Source organism: Vipera berus (genome assembly GCF_964194415.1).
Source record: "Vipera berus genome assembly, chromosome: 2".
In the NCBI taxonomy this organism is placed as follows: domain Eukaryota; kingdom Metazoa; phylum Chordata; class Lepidosauria; order Squamata; family Viperidae; genus Vipera; species Vipera berus.
Genome location: NC_138203.1, coordinates 217,556,225 through 217,572,526, shown reverse-complemented (window position 1 = coordinate 217,572,526; position 16,302 = coordinate 217,556,225). Strand labels below are relative to the sequence as shown.

General features: G+C 39.6%; 1 protein-coding gene across 1 annotated transcript in view; it reads left to right on the top strand.

Moving 5' to 3' along the window:
- Nucleotides 1-16,302, top strand: part of MST1R (macrophage stimulating 1 receptor) — a 72,342-nt gene that overhangs the window by 48,916 nt on the left and 7,124 nt on the right. The window contains exons 11-16 of the mRNA XM_081316743.1: nt 1,961-2,188; nt 3,451-3,597; nt 9,265-9,421; nt 9,685-9,777; nt 10,491-10,691; nt 14,689-14,769. Of these exons, the coding sequence (XP_081172869.1) occupies nt 1,961-2,188; nt 3,451-3,597; nt 9,265-9,421; nt 9,685-9,777; nt 10,491-10,691; nt 14,689-14,769 (907 nt within the window). The remainder of the gene's footprint in view (nt 1-1,960; nt 2,189-3,450; nt 3,598-9,264; nt 9,422-9,684; nt 9,778-10,490; nt 10,692-14,688; nt 14,770-16,302) is intronic.

Sequence of the window (16,302 nt, the reverse complement as noted above, 5' to 3'; positions counted from 1 at the left end):
TCCTCCATCTCATCTCCCTTGCCATTGGGTGCATATTACACACCCTGCACAATGAAGAATCATAACTGTCTCAAAGCAAGCCAGCAGCTAGAGAAGTGATTCCACTTGCAGAGACTTCCTATCCAGCTGATGGAAGATACAAAGCTTGCACAGTTGTTCTGCTCACTTCCTCTAAATCATGTAGAGTTCACAATGTGCAGACATACAAACAATTTCACTTAGTAACTGATTAGGAAAAGAGCAAGTTGTTCAAGAAAATGCTTTCCTCTAGCTTTGAGTCCATGTTTGTATATGTGTCAAGGTACAAGATTAAGGCGATCCTTAATCATTTTTAAGGACTTGGAAGGTTATTTTGCTGTAGCTGATATTCCATGTACAGATGATCTTTGGTTCTATCTTTAACTTCAATTTTTAGTACAATTATTTTTGTCTCTTTTTTATTACTTTTTGCCCCATCCTTCTTTAGTTTGATTTCATCTTTATTTTCATTTTTGTCGCTACTTCTAAAATTCTTTTTACTTCATGTGAATTTGCTTTTCTTCTGCTCATTACAAAATGATTGACCTCATTTTGTAGCATTAAAATGGTGCGAACTGTTCAGCAGATAACAACTCATTGGATATTGTTGAAACATTTTTTATGTTATATTATGAATCTTTTGGTATAAGAGAAAAGAACTGAATTGGACATGGAAATAGAATACTTTTGTGCTATAGAAATCCAGCTAAAACTTGGCTGTTTAAAAAATTTTGATGGACTATGTCTCTTTCTAATTTTGTAATTCTACAGTTATATGTGCAATAAAAAGTAAAGGTAAAGGTTCCCCCGCATATGCATACTAGTCGTTTCCAAGTCTAGGGGCCAGTGCTCGTCTCTGTTTCAAAGCCGAAGAGCCAGCGTTTGTCCGAGGACGTCTCCGTGGTCATGTGGCCGGCATGACTAGATGCCAAAGACGCATGGAACGCTGTTACCTTCCCACCGTAGTGGTCCCTATTTTTCTACTTGCATTTTTTATGTGCTTTCGAACTGCTAGGTTGGCAGAAGCTGGGATGAGTAAACAGGTGCTCACTCTGTTACATGGCACTCGGGATTCAACCTGCCAAACTGCCGACCATCTGATCGACAAGCTCAGCATCCTAACCCACTGAGCCACCGCGTCCCTATATATGTGCAATATGTACCTCCAATACTTCCGTTCTGTGATTCTGTGATTCATATTTAAATTCAGAAGAGAATTTCATAGAAAATCATCTCTAAGAAGTCCCAAATATGCTTTTCCACGGGGCAACTGTACTTTCTTTTTTCTCTTTGAAGACGTTTCACTTCTCATCCAAGAAGCTTCTTCAGCTCTGTTCAGTTCTGTTCTTGGATGAGAAGCGAAACATCTTCAAAGAGAAAAAAGAAAGTCCAGTTGCCTCATGAAAAAGCACCTTTGGGACAACCATGACTTGGATGACTGAGAATCTCCATAGACATCTCTAAGAAGGTTGAAATTATTTTCAGCCATTATATGAGAGACAAAATCCAGACCACAGATTTGAAAAGAACCACACATCCAAGAATTTATCAAATTGTGCAGGGTGTGAAATTCTATGTTACACAATTTTCCTTTAATCTAGAGCAGGGTGTCAGACTGCCGGCCTGCGGGCCAGTTGCATCATACGGAGATGACGCCCACCCCAGCTCTGGCAATGCAAAAAAAGTCACGATATGCCATGACACATCATGTGACGTGGCGAGTTTGACACCTGTGATCTAGAGGATGTATGTGCTGCCATTTTTCACATTCAGATATATTCTCAAGTTCTGAATGGCTTCCTATAGCAATTCCTTTTATGGTCATTTTCATTTTGTATGTGTTTGTTCAGACAATTGAACTCCTGCATGAGCTGGTATATTGGCATAGATTAGGTTGATGAAATGAAGCCAGATGAAAGTGCTCTGATTTCTGCAATTTCAGGTTTGTGGAAGGCCACTGTCCACAGATACATTGGTGTGTCAAAGTCCTTATTATCCATCTGAAAATAAAATGGGACATATCTATGGGAACCTGAGGGTCTTGATGGATGGAGTTCTGGGGCAGAAGACATTTCGTATCCGCTACTACCCTAAGCCGGTCATTGATCTCTTTCCCCATGAAAATCACTTATATGAACTCCAACAAGGAGAGGACAAGATTGAAATAACTGTAAGTATGAGGCTTCCCTGTCCCAAAAATTTAGCAAGGAAGGCTCTGCAGCCTCGGGAGAATGAGAGCTAATTCAAAATCTGTTCAACTGGTCTGATACTTATGTACCTTTGTCCACTTGAATGATATACTTGCATGAACAGTGTAACATCAGTAACTTGGACTATGCTGGTTAAGTCACTTAAATGTTCTTCTGCGGGAATATTAAAGTTTCTGCTCATGCGTGCTGCTTCAGATCCAATAATCCTCTCTAGTATTTCATTGTTGACATTTGTATGCTTTCCCATTAGTATATATTGACTCAAATTCAAGTCAGTTCACAGTGTACATTAGAAGTCAGCATCTTTCAAAAATTACATGGAAGAGATACTCCAGGCTTGGATGAACAGAGCATCCTTGACTTTTCAGACCTTTGTATGTAAGCCTGAAAAATGGTGGTGCTACTTTAAGCATGGTCATTAAAGTTTAATGAGAGAGTCTGACACATCTTGGGCTGTTTTAAAGAATACAGAGAGGGGCTCTGAGATCGGAAGCACTTCTTTTGGTTCATTTTTGAGGGCTGTACAGCCCTAATGTACATTGTCGAGAGTAACCAATTAAAGTCAGTTCACAGAAATTGTGAAAGAACTATAGTTTACAGTCTTCCAAGGGCTAGATATTAATGGGAAATAATGTGAGAAAATGCCTCACTCACAAAACAAGGAAATGGAGGTGGTGAGTTAAGGTACTTTGAGAATATACAACATAAATTGGTTATTTTTTGTATTAAGAAATTTGTATGTGGAATTCAGTGCAAGATTATTTAGGACACTGGGTGGAACTGAGATATACATCCAATAGACCAGGGGTGTCAAACTCAATTTCATTGAGGGCCGCATCAGCATTGCGGTTGCCCTCAGGGGGCCGGGTGGGTGTAGCCTGGGTGGGCGTGGCCTACTGGGTGGGCGTGGCTAAAGTGCGTATGGCCTACTGGGTGGTCATGGCCAGCTCTACATCGTTCGCATCAAGGGTGCCTATGGGGGCCTGGGCAGGAGTGGGACAGATCTGAGGGTCTCTGGCAGGAGGAGGGTCTCAGGGCCAGGGCCAAGGCAGTGGGGGCCGTTCCCTCACTGTTTCCAGGATGGCTTCGCGGGTCGCATGAAACCACTTCACAGGCTGGATCTGGCCCCCGGGCCTTGTGTTTGACATGTCTGCAATAGACAGTGCTGATGAGTAGGATTGACCCTCGTCTGTAATCAAGTATTTTACATTTCTCTGCACAGCATAAGGGACTGGATGCTCTGGCAGACTGCATGAACATTTCTATGTCAGTGGCTGGTACAGATTGCTACCTCAGTATACTGAAGAATCAGGTGACCTGCCAAATACCCAACCACCTGAACTTCCCTGGGGATCATTTGCCAGTACAGGTATAGAAAAAAATCCTTTGCAATCAGAGCTAATGTTATGACTTAATTCTTCTCTTTGAACCTCAGCCTAGCCCTTCTCAGCCTTTCCATCCTACTTATCCAGTAGCTACAAAACTCATGGGCAATCAAGCATGCTAGAAATTATCCACATGCCTGTTAGTATTTCCACACAATTTCTTTCTCTGGCCTGATGGGGGATTGGTGGGGTTTTTTTTATTGTTATTTTAATATTTGTATTTACTGTTTTTAGTGGGCATATATTTAATTCTTTTTTAACTTTTGTAACTTTGTATTTTTTATTCTTGCCCTGAGTCCTTCGGGAGAAGGGCGGTATATAAATAAAATTATTATTATTATTATTATTATTATTATTATTATTATTATTATTATTATTATTATTATTATTATTATTATTATTATCAGCCTGCTTGCATCTATTTCTTTTTTATATAATAGTTTTTATTGAAATTTAAAATTACAAAGATAAAAAACTAATGCAAACAAGGATAATGTAAACAAAAAAACAAAAAGAAAGTGCAAAGAGAGAAAGAAGGCAGGGAGGGGAAAAGAGGAAAGATATCTAAAAAAAGAAGAAAGAACTAACTTCCCCATTCCTCAAGACAATTATAAACATTTTCAATTGCTTAAGACCTTCTGTAATATTTGAACCAAAACTCTCTTCATCCCATATTTCATCTTTTATCTATTGGCAAATATAAACTTTATTTTTTGATCTTAATCAGAAAAAATCTATTAAAAGCTATCAGAAATAACAATACATATATTTTAACTTTAAACAAGTAAGTCAATTTCATAATTCTTTCCGGTTCTTTACACGATACTTTGTAATTTTCTAAAAATTCTTCTTCTTTTTAATCAACAAAAATAAAATACAGAACAGAAAAACATTCAACACTAACAGTGAAAAGAAAAAAAATGGGTCCAAGAAAAAGAAAATCCAAAATGTCAAATAGGTCTAACATTAAACATTAAGAATCCACCCTAATTGGATGCTGAAAAATAAATATAGAAAAATGAATAGGTTCTTCTCTCCTTACATAACAGGTTTAGAAATAGTTATAAGCTTTCCCTTCCATATTGAACAAAAATGATATTATTAAATAAACAAATATTCCAGATGTGGAAATCTATGTGTCTAGTAATCATATCACCCCAACATCTAATTATATATGTAAAAGAAAACAACAGTCAATAGGTTAGCCTAAAAGTTACAGTAATCTTCAAATCCCTTTGCTAACCATCTGTTATTGTATTTAACACATAGACAGTCCACAAATGGCTTCCAGTCTCTTATAAAGTTGTTTAATCCATTGTCTCTAATTAAGGCAGTTAGTTTTGCCATGTCTGCTAATTCAATCATTTTTAAAATCGACTCTTCAACAGTTTGTATCTTTTTTCTTTCCAATGCTTAGCATATACTGTACAATCCTCCTAGCAGTCACCATGTAAAAAAGTTCTTCCTATGCCTTATCTTTAAACAAATATTTAGAACCCAATCTTTCAAACAATCAAGAAAAAATCCATTAAGAGCTACTAGAAATAACAAACTGAAATATTAATCTTTAATCCCTTCAAATGATGTGCTACAAATTAATTTCTTATAATCTTCTCTTCATGTCCTCTCAAATATAATATCATAGTTTATCACCCTCTCTAAAAATACTGCAAAACTCTGCTTCCCATCTTATCCACAGACAAATCTTTAAAACCCAATCAGTCCTAGTTAAGAAAAACCCATTAAAAGCTGTTAAATAGGAGAGGCATATGCAACCTAACCTTGATCAAATAGGCCCACTTTATAAATCTTAGTTTTGTTTTAAGGGTCTTGATTATTCCTTTTAGGTAACGTCTCAAAAGCTGATTTCTTTTTCTTTCCTCAAGAACTCCTTCATAGGTATAGCACATCTCTTCTATAAATCCTGAGTAAGAAAATTGTTTTCTTAACTCACTTTTCTGAATTAAGATCTATGTTTCCAAGTATTTGTGTGTCCCTTTTAACTATTTAAACCTCAGCCAGTTTCATTTGTTAGTTTTGTATAACATCTTTGTCAATATCAGTCTTCTATCTTGTCAATTTTAAATTCATATCCATCCTGATTTTCAGCTATATCATCTTCTATCTCTTCTTTTAAGCCAATTTTTATTGTATCAGACCAAATATCCTTAAATTCTTCCAGAGCTAAAATTTTTTACTCTGTTCTGTATTAGCAGGAATTCTCCCTTAATTATGAGGGCAATTCGGAAGTAAACCTGTTTGGTTATCAATGACAGACACTTGCAGATACAGAATTTTTATTATATACATTAGAAAACTACAACATCACATTACTTTTTGACATAATCACCATTCAAATTGAGGCACTTTTCATAATGTCTTACAAGATGTGAAATTCCTTAGTAGTACTTGCTCGGCCGGAAGTGGTGCCATAGAAAATCTTGCCAAATGTGAAGATGCCAAAGAAGTACTGCTAGTGAAGTTCATGGAGCGTGGTTCAACCATCAGTTCAGAAGTCTACTGTGAAACATAACAAACACTCAGATGAGCTATCCATAACAAGTGTCGGGGCATGCTGACTTCCGGTGTGGTGTTCGTTCACAATAATGCTCACCCGCACACAGCTAGATGCACCCAAGAAATTTTGAAGAAGGTCCGTTGGGATGTTTTTGATCACACACACCCCTCATAGCCCAGATTTGACACCGAGCGACTACTACTAGGGAATTTCAAACCTTGTAAGACATTATTGACAAGTGCCTCAATTTGAATGACAATTACGTTGAAAACTAATGTAATGTTGTAGTTTTCTAGTGTGATTGATAACCAAATGGAGGGTTTATTTCCGAATTGCCCTCGTATAATCTAATTCTTTCCCTTTGTCTCTAGTAACTAGTCATCTTCTTGTGTTTTTCTTTCATCCAGAGCATTTCTCAGGAAGATATTTCTTACACTTAAACTCAGATCTTCATATATTTTAATAGGACTTTGAACAAACAATAAGAAATATTCTTTGTTTAAAATGTTCCAAAATCGTCGTCCTAATCACAATTTTGGTGCTTATTTCCAAATAATTTATTATTCTATAGGTTTTTTAAAAAATTACATAAATCTTTCACTGCAAGTTGAAGGGAAAAAAAATCACCCAGTGTAAAAACATTTGTCCTTCTGAAAGTTCTTAGTGTCCAAAAACCAATGTAAAAGCCAATTCCAATAAAAATGATTAAGAGGGGAAATGGACGAGCCCAGTGCCCTTATAAAGGGCTGCAACCGATTTTCAGAGTTCTAAAACCTGCTGGAGACTGCTAGCTTACAGTCCCATCATGAGGAGCATTTGTTAGCATGGGTGAACCTAAGTCCTTTCTTTCTCTGGAGAAGAATTCCTTCTAGCACTGATGATGTTACCTAGTTTGGTAATGAAATATCTAATGAAATCACTAAACTCAGAGAGCACCAAGGACCCCCCAGGAATTCAGAGTGTTGGTTCCTTCACTGGCCCTACTTTTTAATAGCTTGTGTGCTCAGGGTAAGATTAATGTTGACCATTAAAGTAAATTTTTAAAGAAGGCTTTATTATGTACACACCAAATGCACATTTTGGTGGCAGAATAATGGGGAAAGTTCCTGACTTCCTTTGGCATTGATGCTTAGATGCATTTGTCACACAAAATGTTTTCCAACTTGGATTCACTAAGGATCCCTATAGTCCTTTCCTATATTCAATTTATTTTGTATCCTTAACGTTCCCAAGCAGTGTGAATGTAGACAGATGCAAGTCAGGAGACAATATCCTGAAAATCTCCAAAGAGTACTAAAGCCTTTGGTTACACAATCAGTTCCAGCACTCTGGCTTTCTGCATACATTGAAAAAAAAGCAAGAGTGCTCATGCATTCATTGCCTCATTACCCACCTCCCAGATCACCCAGCTGGCAACCCAATTTAACTTTCGTTGGATTAATCTTTGCTAGCATGGTGTTTCCTCCTCTCAGATAATTGTCACAGGCATGCATTTTCTTTTGATGTGGGGCATTTCCCCCAGACCACCATTTTTTTACCTTTATCTTTTTATTGTTGTTGTTATGTCACTCTGCACCTTGCTGGTGAGTTAATCCTAAATCGATCACCATTTCAGGTGGGCAGTGGGATACTAGAGAAAAACACTTCAGACTCACACACACACACACACACACACACACACACACACACACACACCATTAACACACATACACACACACCATTATTGGGGGAATTACAAATTCACTCATTAGATGACCTGGGAAGGGTGGGAGATGTTACAAGGCACAGTGGCACCTTCACTGTGATAGGAAAGCAGGACAAGACATGATTTCCTGAGAATGGTATTATCCTTCCTTCCTTCCTTCCTTCCTTCTTTCCTTCCTTCCTTCCTTCCTTCCTTCCTTCCTTCCTTCCTTCCTTCCTTCCTTCCTTCCTTCCTTCCTTTCTTTCTTTCTTTCTTTCTTTCTTTCTTTCTTTCTTTCTTTCTTTTTTTCTCTTTCTCTTTCTTTCTCTCCCTCCATCTCTCTCTCTCTCTCTGTTTTGCAAGTGGGGCTGCGAGCACTGGTGCTTGCCACTCACACAAGTGGGACTGTGAGCCCCTGCACCTGCCACTTGCACAAGTAGGACTGTGAGTGCCGGTCCTTGCTGCTCATGCCCCGGCCTACCACTCATGCAGCCCAGTTGTGAATAGGCCGGAGCGTGAGCAGCAAGCACCGGCACTCACAGCCCTACTTGTGCAAGTGGCAGGTGCTCACAGTCCCACTTGCACGTGTGACAAGCACCGGTGCTCGCAGCCCCACTTGCACAACAGGCGCCGGCACAACAGTCTTTATTGTTTTTTCTCTGATCAAACTGGTCAGCTTTGCCATTTCTGCAAGTTCAGTTAATTATATAATTATATACTGTAATTATTCCCCTATCTTCATCTTAGTTTGTTCTTTATCTCCATTAATAAATCCTCATATGTTTGCCATCATTTTTATCTGCTTTTTCTCTTCTATAAAAAGCTTCCTCTGTGGATGTTAGTAAGGTTAACTTTAAAAACAGTGTGGGTATATATTTATTGTATGTTTTTAATATTAGGTTTCTCAGTGATTCTTAAAATCCACATTTACTTTCACTTTGTCATCCCATAAGATACCATTTTCACTTATTTTTATCCCACCTTTATTATTTTTATACATACCTCAAAGAGGCATGTTTGCCTTGTACTCCTTTCTTCCTCCTACTTTCCACACAAGAACAACCCTGCAAGGTGAGTTGGGCTGAAAGAGAATGATTATTTTTCTACATTCCCAAAATCCTTACCACTAGTTTATCTCTTCAAATTTACTCTTTCACTCCACTTGTTTCAAATATCTTATTTCCTACTTCCCATATATATGCCTGTATATCCTTTTTCCCCTATGTTAATGTCCCATTCTTTGCCAGGAAATTCAATCACCTAGATTAGCACCAACCTCATCATTTACACCAGCAGCGATGTAGGGCTTCTGCCTACATTTTAAAACTCTTGTGCAAAGATGGAAATGTGAGCTCTCCATTTCCCATGTCCTTCATTCCTTCTGCTCTCTCTGTCCCAGGTTCTGCCATTGTTCCGTGCCGATAATCACGTGTCTTTTCTTTCTTGTAGATCTGTGTAAATGGAAACTGCATAGACTTAGGATATGTGGTTGTAATCTCCCTGATCTCTCCTCTCGCTGTTGTACTCGGAGTTGTCATAGGCATTCTGTTCCTTTCCGGCTTGGCGTTTCTATCTTTGAAATATATTCAACAGAAGAAGAAGACAGGTAACGGCAAGTTTCTTATGACGCTTTCTGGCCAGAAAAGTACAGTCGGTCCAGGTCTTCATTTATTCCCTGTAAATTCTTCACAGTAATAGCAACACTACTTTGCATTTAGTTTTAACACTTCATCAGAGAATGGGCATGTATAATAGATGGCTTAATCACTGGATTCACAAGGTGGAAAAGGGAAGAGTGGAAAATGGACCAACTCTAGAACAGTGATGAGATGAATGTTGCTGGATAGACTTTTTGTTTTCTTCTTGCAGGAACTGAGAATTTAGAAAGACTTTCTAGCTTCAACAGGGAAACAGTCGGAATTCCTCTTCTTCCTTCTAATACTGGATATGTGGCTTCTTCTGGTAAGAATTCATAACAGGACTTGGAATTGGTATTTTAGAGCCAATGAGACAGATCAACTTGCTAGCCATCAGTCCAATATGCTGATGCCCAAATGTGTTCGGGTGGGAGGTTTTTTTAAAAAAAATATTTTGTTCCCCAGGACTGACATTTCCCTAGTTGGAATAATTCCTTCTAAATATTTCTATAAGTAAAAATACATTGCTCAAGAACTACATAAGCTAATGCCCTTCTGGTACTATAACACTGCCCTCATTCTTCTAGTTAGTTTGATGGGAGGAACCTGCAATAGTTCATTACAATGTGAAGATACTGTCTTGCCAAAGATTCAGAAAAGGAAAAAAAATGTAACAATGAATGAACTTTGCTCACCATCTTATTCTATTTAAGAATGGCATACCCATTTTTAAACTCCTCTACAGAGAGGAACAAGTGCCATATTATGTATTACTTTCAAAGATATGTGTGTGTGCATGTGGGGGGAAAAGATTTCTCTATTATTTACATGATATAACAATTGGAACTTGTCAGATATATACTAAGGTCTGGATTCCCAATAGAGGGTTTGAGCCCCTTAGTAAGATCAATGACTATGTACATCTGATGAATTTCAAATAGAACGAAACTGGTCGTGCACTGCCTTCTGGCGGCCAATATAAATAAGCATTCTGTTTAATACCCTCTCCACCTTCGCTTATTGGTATTTCTGTGGCAGAGACCCCAAACAGAGGCTCTTCGGGAGTGAGATTTGGAAGCACCTCCTACACAGGCAGCAGTGATGGTTCTGCTATGCCTTTCATGCGAGTGCCTTCATACTCCATCCACAATTTTCGGCCAGAATTGTTGGAAGAAGTGAAAGATGTCCTCATTCCAGAAAAGGAGCTGATTTTGTACACAGATCAGATCATTGGGAAAGGCAAGTATCATTTCAGCCGTGACTACCAGCAATAAATCACAAAACTTTGTTATCTGTTGTTTTTTTACTGTCGTGTTGAAAGAATGCCACTTTCTCCCTGGCAGATGTTTCTTTGATTATTTCCTGTTGCTCTTCATTAGTGTCTTTGCCAGATGTTTGTTTGATTATTTCCTGTTGCTCTTCATTAGTGTCTGAGCCTCTTTGGCTAAAGCAGGAAAGCAGTAAGAAGAGAAGAGAGGATTTCCATTGTCACAAGGAATAAGTAGCATTTGAAGGGCAAGTAAAAACAAAGAACCTAAGTAATGTGCAGGCATGCTATTGAGAGCAGGTTAGTAAGATGTTTTCCCCCACAGGACAATCTGGCAAAAAGAGCCAGGTACTTCTTAAACAAGAATTCTGAGATGTCTTAAATCTAAAACTGTCACTTCATTTGAAGTGACAATTGACTTTATTTGTACATTTCGTGCTATAGCCCTTTATCCAAGACGCTCAGAAATAAAAAATGTTTGGGGGCTGTTGCCCCCACTTAAAGTGCAATCCAAATTGTCAACTGGCATGAAAATCTCTGCTACCACTGTAAACCCCCATTTCTTACTTCTGCTGTGTTTGGCCTTGCTGACGAATGGAAGAGGCCTGATCTCCTGTGTGATGATGGTTAACTTTCCTACAATTGGTGGATTCCTCCAGCTTTGCTGCCCTCCCCTCTTCCTGACATCATCAGCCAATGGGAAGAATCCCACCCATCAGAATGCGCTGTGGAGGTTGGGGCGGGGCTTGAGGTCTTAATCATGACCTCTGTCATTTTCCCCATATAAAGGCAAAAGTTAATGTTACAGGATTTATAATTGCACAAATGCTCAGGAAATCCACCCCCCCCCAAAGAATAACACACTAAAAAAAAAACAGCCAGTCATGGGTGACGAGCACTATGACCATGCTCAAGGCACAGTTTCTGTACTTTGCACACACCCCATACCCCTTATCCTCACTAAGCTACTGTATACAGTTCAGATAAGCTGAGGAGTTCTGTATGGCCAAGAAAGAGGGCAGAGATCAGCACTGTTAGAGACCTGTGGAGGTGGCTGTTTCCGGGGAAGCCAGACTCTTCTGCATGCTCACAGCCTTCTTCGTTGCCCTTATTGCAAGCTAAGCAAAATAAGGAATGACAGAAAATGAAGACTGCTCAGGAATTGGAGTGAAGATGGAAGATGGTCTGTGAAATTGAGATTTTATTCCAAATGACACAGTTTATGGCAAAAACATAATTGCATAAATTATTTACATTGTTGTAAACAGTTTAGATTCAGATTTAGTAGATATTCAGGTTTAATGGACACCCGGTTCTCCTGAGTGGTCCATTTAATCAAAGGTTTTCTGGCCTATACTGTAATAGTTCACTGAAGAATTAGTCTTGATGCCAAATCAAAATGGAAAGCACTGTGAAATTCTGAGAGGAACTGAAAGAAAAGGCATTTGTTGTTGCCATACTCTTATGATTTCTTCATTGCAATCTAAATCAACTTGAAAAGCAGTATAATATATCTCGCTGCTCTTGAGCGCAAATATCTATTTCTCTGTTCAACCCAACAAGATTAAGTGTCAAGAACAGGAAATGTTTGTCAAACGCAACCTTTTTTTCATTGTTTTAAATTATCTGCTTACTTTTAAACCAACCAGATTTGTTTACTGTTTTTGATTTCCAAAGTCTAGAGATCTGGATTTACTTACTCAAACTAGGCCCCAGTTCTTTCATTTCTGTTTATTTTCCATGAATTCCAAACATTCCATTTAATTCCACTGCATCCTCGTGTCAGGAAATGCCTGGTTCTTCCATCTTTTAAAGTTCCTCATTCCTTCACTCTTTAGATCATTTATAGGCCTGTGCAGATTATCCTGGACTGTTTAGTTCATACCAAAATTTAGAATAGCATATATCTTTCTTACATTAAATGAGCACATCATTTTAAACCATCTCCCAGAAATCAATTTCTTTTTGTGAAAAAATAAAATAGAAATTGACATTTCTTCACTGATATTTTCTAATAAGAACTCCAATTTGGCTTTTTTTAATTTATTGTAATGGTACAATAGCTTTTTCCTGCATTCTTACAGCACTGAAATACCTTTTCAGTAACTGCAGTATACTGTATGTGTCTCAATATGCACATATTCATTTTATTGCTGTGATATTTTTACTGTTTGATCACTTATAATAAGGTTAATAGGATAAAATCCTTCTGTAATTCTTGGGGTTTGTGTTGATTGTAGAATACGGTTAATCTGGGGGGCAGGGTCAAGACAGGTCAAGACACTTTGGAGGTTTGCATCCAAAAGCCGTATTATAATTCAATGATAACATGCATATTTATTGGATTTCCAAAAGGATCTCAGCTATATAGCCTGTCTTTACCATACAGATCAAAACTTTAAAAATAGAAACTGAATAATAGTTGTTAACAGAGCCGTACTACTTCATGGAATTTAGGTTCTATCATGTAGAAAAAAACATAAAATATCTGAAGAGCAATTATTAGAAAACATAAGTTTTAAAAATAAATATGGTTTCTTCTTCACAAAGGTAATAACTTTCACTGAACATAAATGACTAAAATGTTTATACTTCCTAAAGTTCTATTTCAGATATTCCATCCATTTCTTCTACTTGGTTTTATGTTTGACAAAATCTTCATTCATTTCTAGCATATACTTTCTTGGTCTTCCAGACCTTACCTTTACTTACATCTATTCCATGTAATTTTCATTTTTCTCACAATGGTTTTGATAGTTGAAGTTGCTAGCTAGAAATGTTTAGAAGGTTTTTTTTACAGCTTTCATTTTACCTTCATTGATAGGTGTTCTGAGAACTGATTAGAAGAGCCCATGATTGTTAAAGTAGACAGAATAACAACCACAATCTGAAAGATTAGAAGGAGCAAATGATTGGTTCACATCTTTATGTGGCTAATTATTAACCTAAAAGAATCAATCCACCTTTTTATCCTTATTAATAGGTTTACAGTAAAGAAAGTAAAGTTTACAGTAAAGAAATAAAAGAAAATTTACACTGATTGAATTTGAAGGGTGCCCAAACGTCTATACTTACCATATTCTCTATTTTCTTCTTTTGAACCTGTAATTAGCTAGGCAAAGATAATAAGTATGAAATTAAAATATACACAAAGATGTTGTGTTGAACCTTGTACCATGTAGATATTTTATCAGTTTCTTTCACTTAGGAAATCACTGAAATATATACTTTGATTAACGTGCTTACACTTGACTATACAAACAGGCAAAAGTATGATGATGTGTAGGCATATTAAATTGGATAAAGTTAAAAGCAAATTAGATACTTTAAAAGTGAGACAAATTTATATTGTTAAATAATATGTTTGAGTATAAATATAATTGGATATAAGGGACGCGGTGGCTCAGTGGGTTAGGACGCTGAGCTTGTCAATCAGAAGGTCGGCAGTTTGGCGGGTCGAATCCCGAGTGCCGCATAACAGAGTGAGCGCCTGTTACTCGTCCCAGCTTCTGCCAACCTAGCAGTTCGAAAGCACATAAAAATGCAAGTAGAAAAATAGGGACCACTCCGGTGGGAAGGTAACAGCGTTCCGTGCGCCTTTGGCGTCTAGTCATGCCGGCCACATGACCATGGAGACGTCCTCGGACAAGCGCTGGCTCTTCGGCTTTGAAACGGAGATGAGCACCGGCCCCTAGAGTCGGAAACGACTAGCACGCATGTGCAGGGGAACCTTTACCTTTACCTTATAATTGGATATAAATTGTGTTGGTACTGGAATGTTGTTAGGGCAGTACGTCTCTGACAATAAAAAATATATTTTTATTTCAAATATATTTTTAAAGCTTAAAACTTTATAGTATTGTGTTTGATGTAAAGACATTTCCAGCACAGATAAAGGTTATATAGCTTCTGGGTTTGCTAATGTCCATCTTACTGCCTGTGCGTAAACCGTTTTTTCCCCCTATCTAGGGCATTTTGGGAGTGTTTACCATGGAACTTACATCGATTCATCCCAGAGAGAGATTCCGTGTGCTGTTAAATCCCTAAACAGTAAGTAATTCCTTTTCCTTCTATGAAACAAGTGGCTCTGTTTATTAACCTGGAAAAGAAATCAAGGGATCAGAGGCTCGTGATAGAGTAAAGAAGAATTTTTGTAGCTCAAGGTTGAAATAAGAGCTCTTTGGTGTTCTTGAGCTTGGTTGTTTTCTTGCAGATGTTTCATTATCAAACTAGGCAACATCATCAGTGCTATAATGATGTTAACTAGTCTGGGTAATGAAACCCCTGCAAGAAATCAACCAAGCTTACAGAGCACTAGGGACCCCCGCTCATGATAGAGTTTGAGACACAATAATGTCTTGTTTCAAAAAATAGTGTTCCATAATTTATAAGGAGTCAGTCTGGTTTAGTGGTCTAAGGCATAAAACTAGAAAGCAGGATACCATGAATTCTTGTTTCCTCCCTGTTAAATAGCGGGAATGATGGCACAGGAATGAAGATGCGTAACTGAGTACAGGGTAACTCATCGTTTATTTCGTGCAGAAACTGTACTGAGGAAATGGCTGCAACTAGCCGCAATATATAGTCTAGCCCACAGGTCGGCAACCTTGCGGCTCCCAGCCGCCCGGTGCGCGCGCACCTCTTCCAACGGGCAGTGGTGCGCGCGCACCTCTCCAAATGGAGAGTGGCACCGCCCGTTTGGAGAGGTGCACGCGCACCTCCCCGAATGGGCGGAGGTGCGCGCGCACCTCCCCAAACCTTTGGAGAGGTGCGCGCGTACCTCCGCGCGAATGGGCAGCGGTGCCGCTCTTTCAGGAAGCCCGCCGCGGCCCGTCTGTGAAGCTGCCGAAAGCGGCAGCTTAGCAGACGGGCCGCGGCAGCTTCCGCAAAGAGCGGCGCCCCTGCCCATTCCGAGAGGTGCGCGCGCACCTCTCCGAACGACCGGAGGTGCGCGCGTACCTCCGCGCGAATGGGCAGCGGTGCCGCTCTTTCAGGAAGCCCGCCGCGGCCCGTCTGTGAAGCTGCCGAAAGCGGCAGCTTAGCAGACGGGCCGCGGCAGCTTCCGCAAAGAGCGGCGCCCCTGCCCATTCCGAGAGGTGCGCGCGCACCTCTCTGAACGACCGGAGGTGCGCGCGCACCTCCCCAAACCTTTGGGGAGGTGCGCGCGTACCTCCGCGCGAACGGGCAGCGGTGCCGCTCTTTCAGGAAGCTGCCGCTTTCGGCAGCTTCCTGAAAGAGCGGCGCCGCTGCCCCTTCGCACGGAGGTACGCGCGCACCTCCCCAAAGGTTTGGGGAGGTGCGCGCGCACCTCCGGTCGTTCGGAGAGGTGCGCGCGCACCTCTCGGAATGGGCAGGGGCGCCGCTCTTTGAGGAAGCTGCCACGGCCCGTCTGCAAAGCTGCCGAAAGCGGCAGCTTTGCAGACGGGCCGTCGCCATCGGGCAACCGGGAACCGGTTCCATCTCATTTTTAAAAAAATGGCAGCCGCGTGTGTCCGCGCATGCGCAAAAAAACTTTTTGCGCATGCGCGTGCATGGACACACGCACGCGGCTCCCTCTTTTTTTAATTTGTGATGGAACCGGTT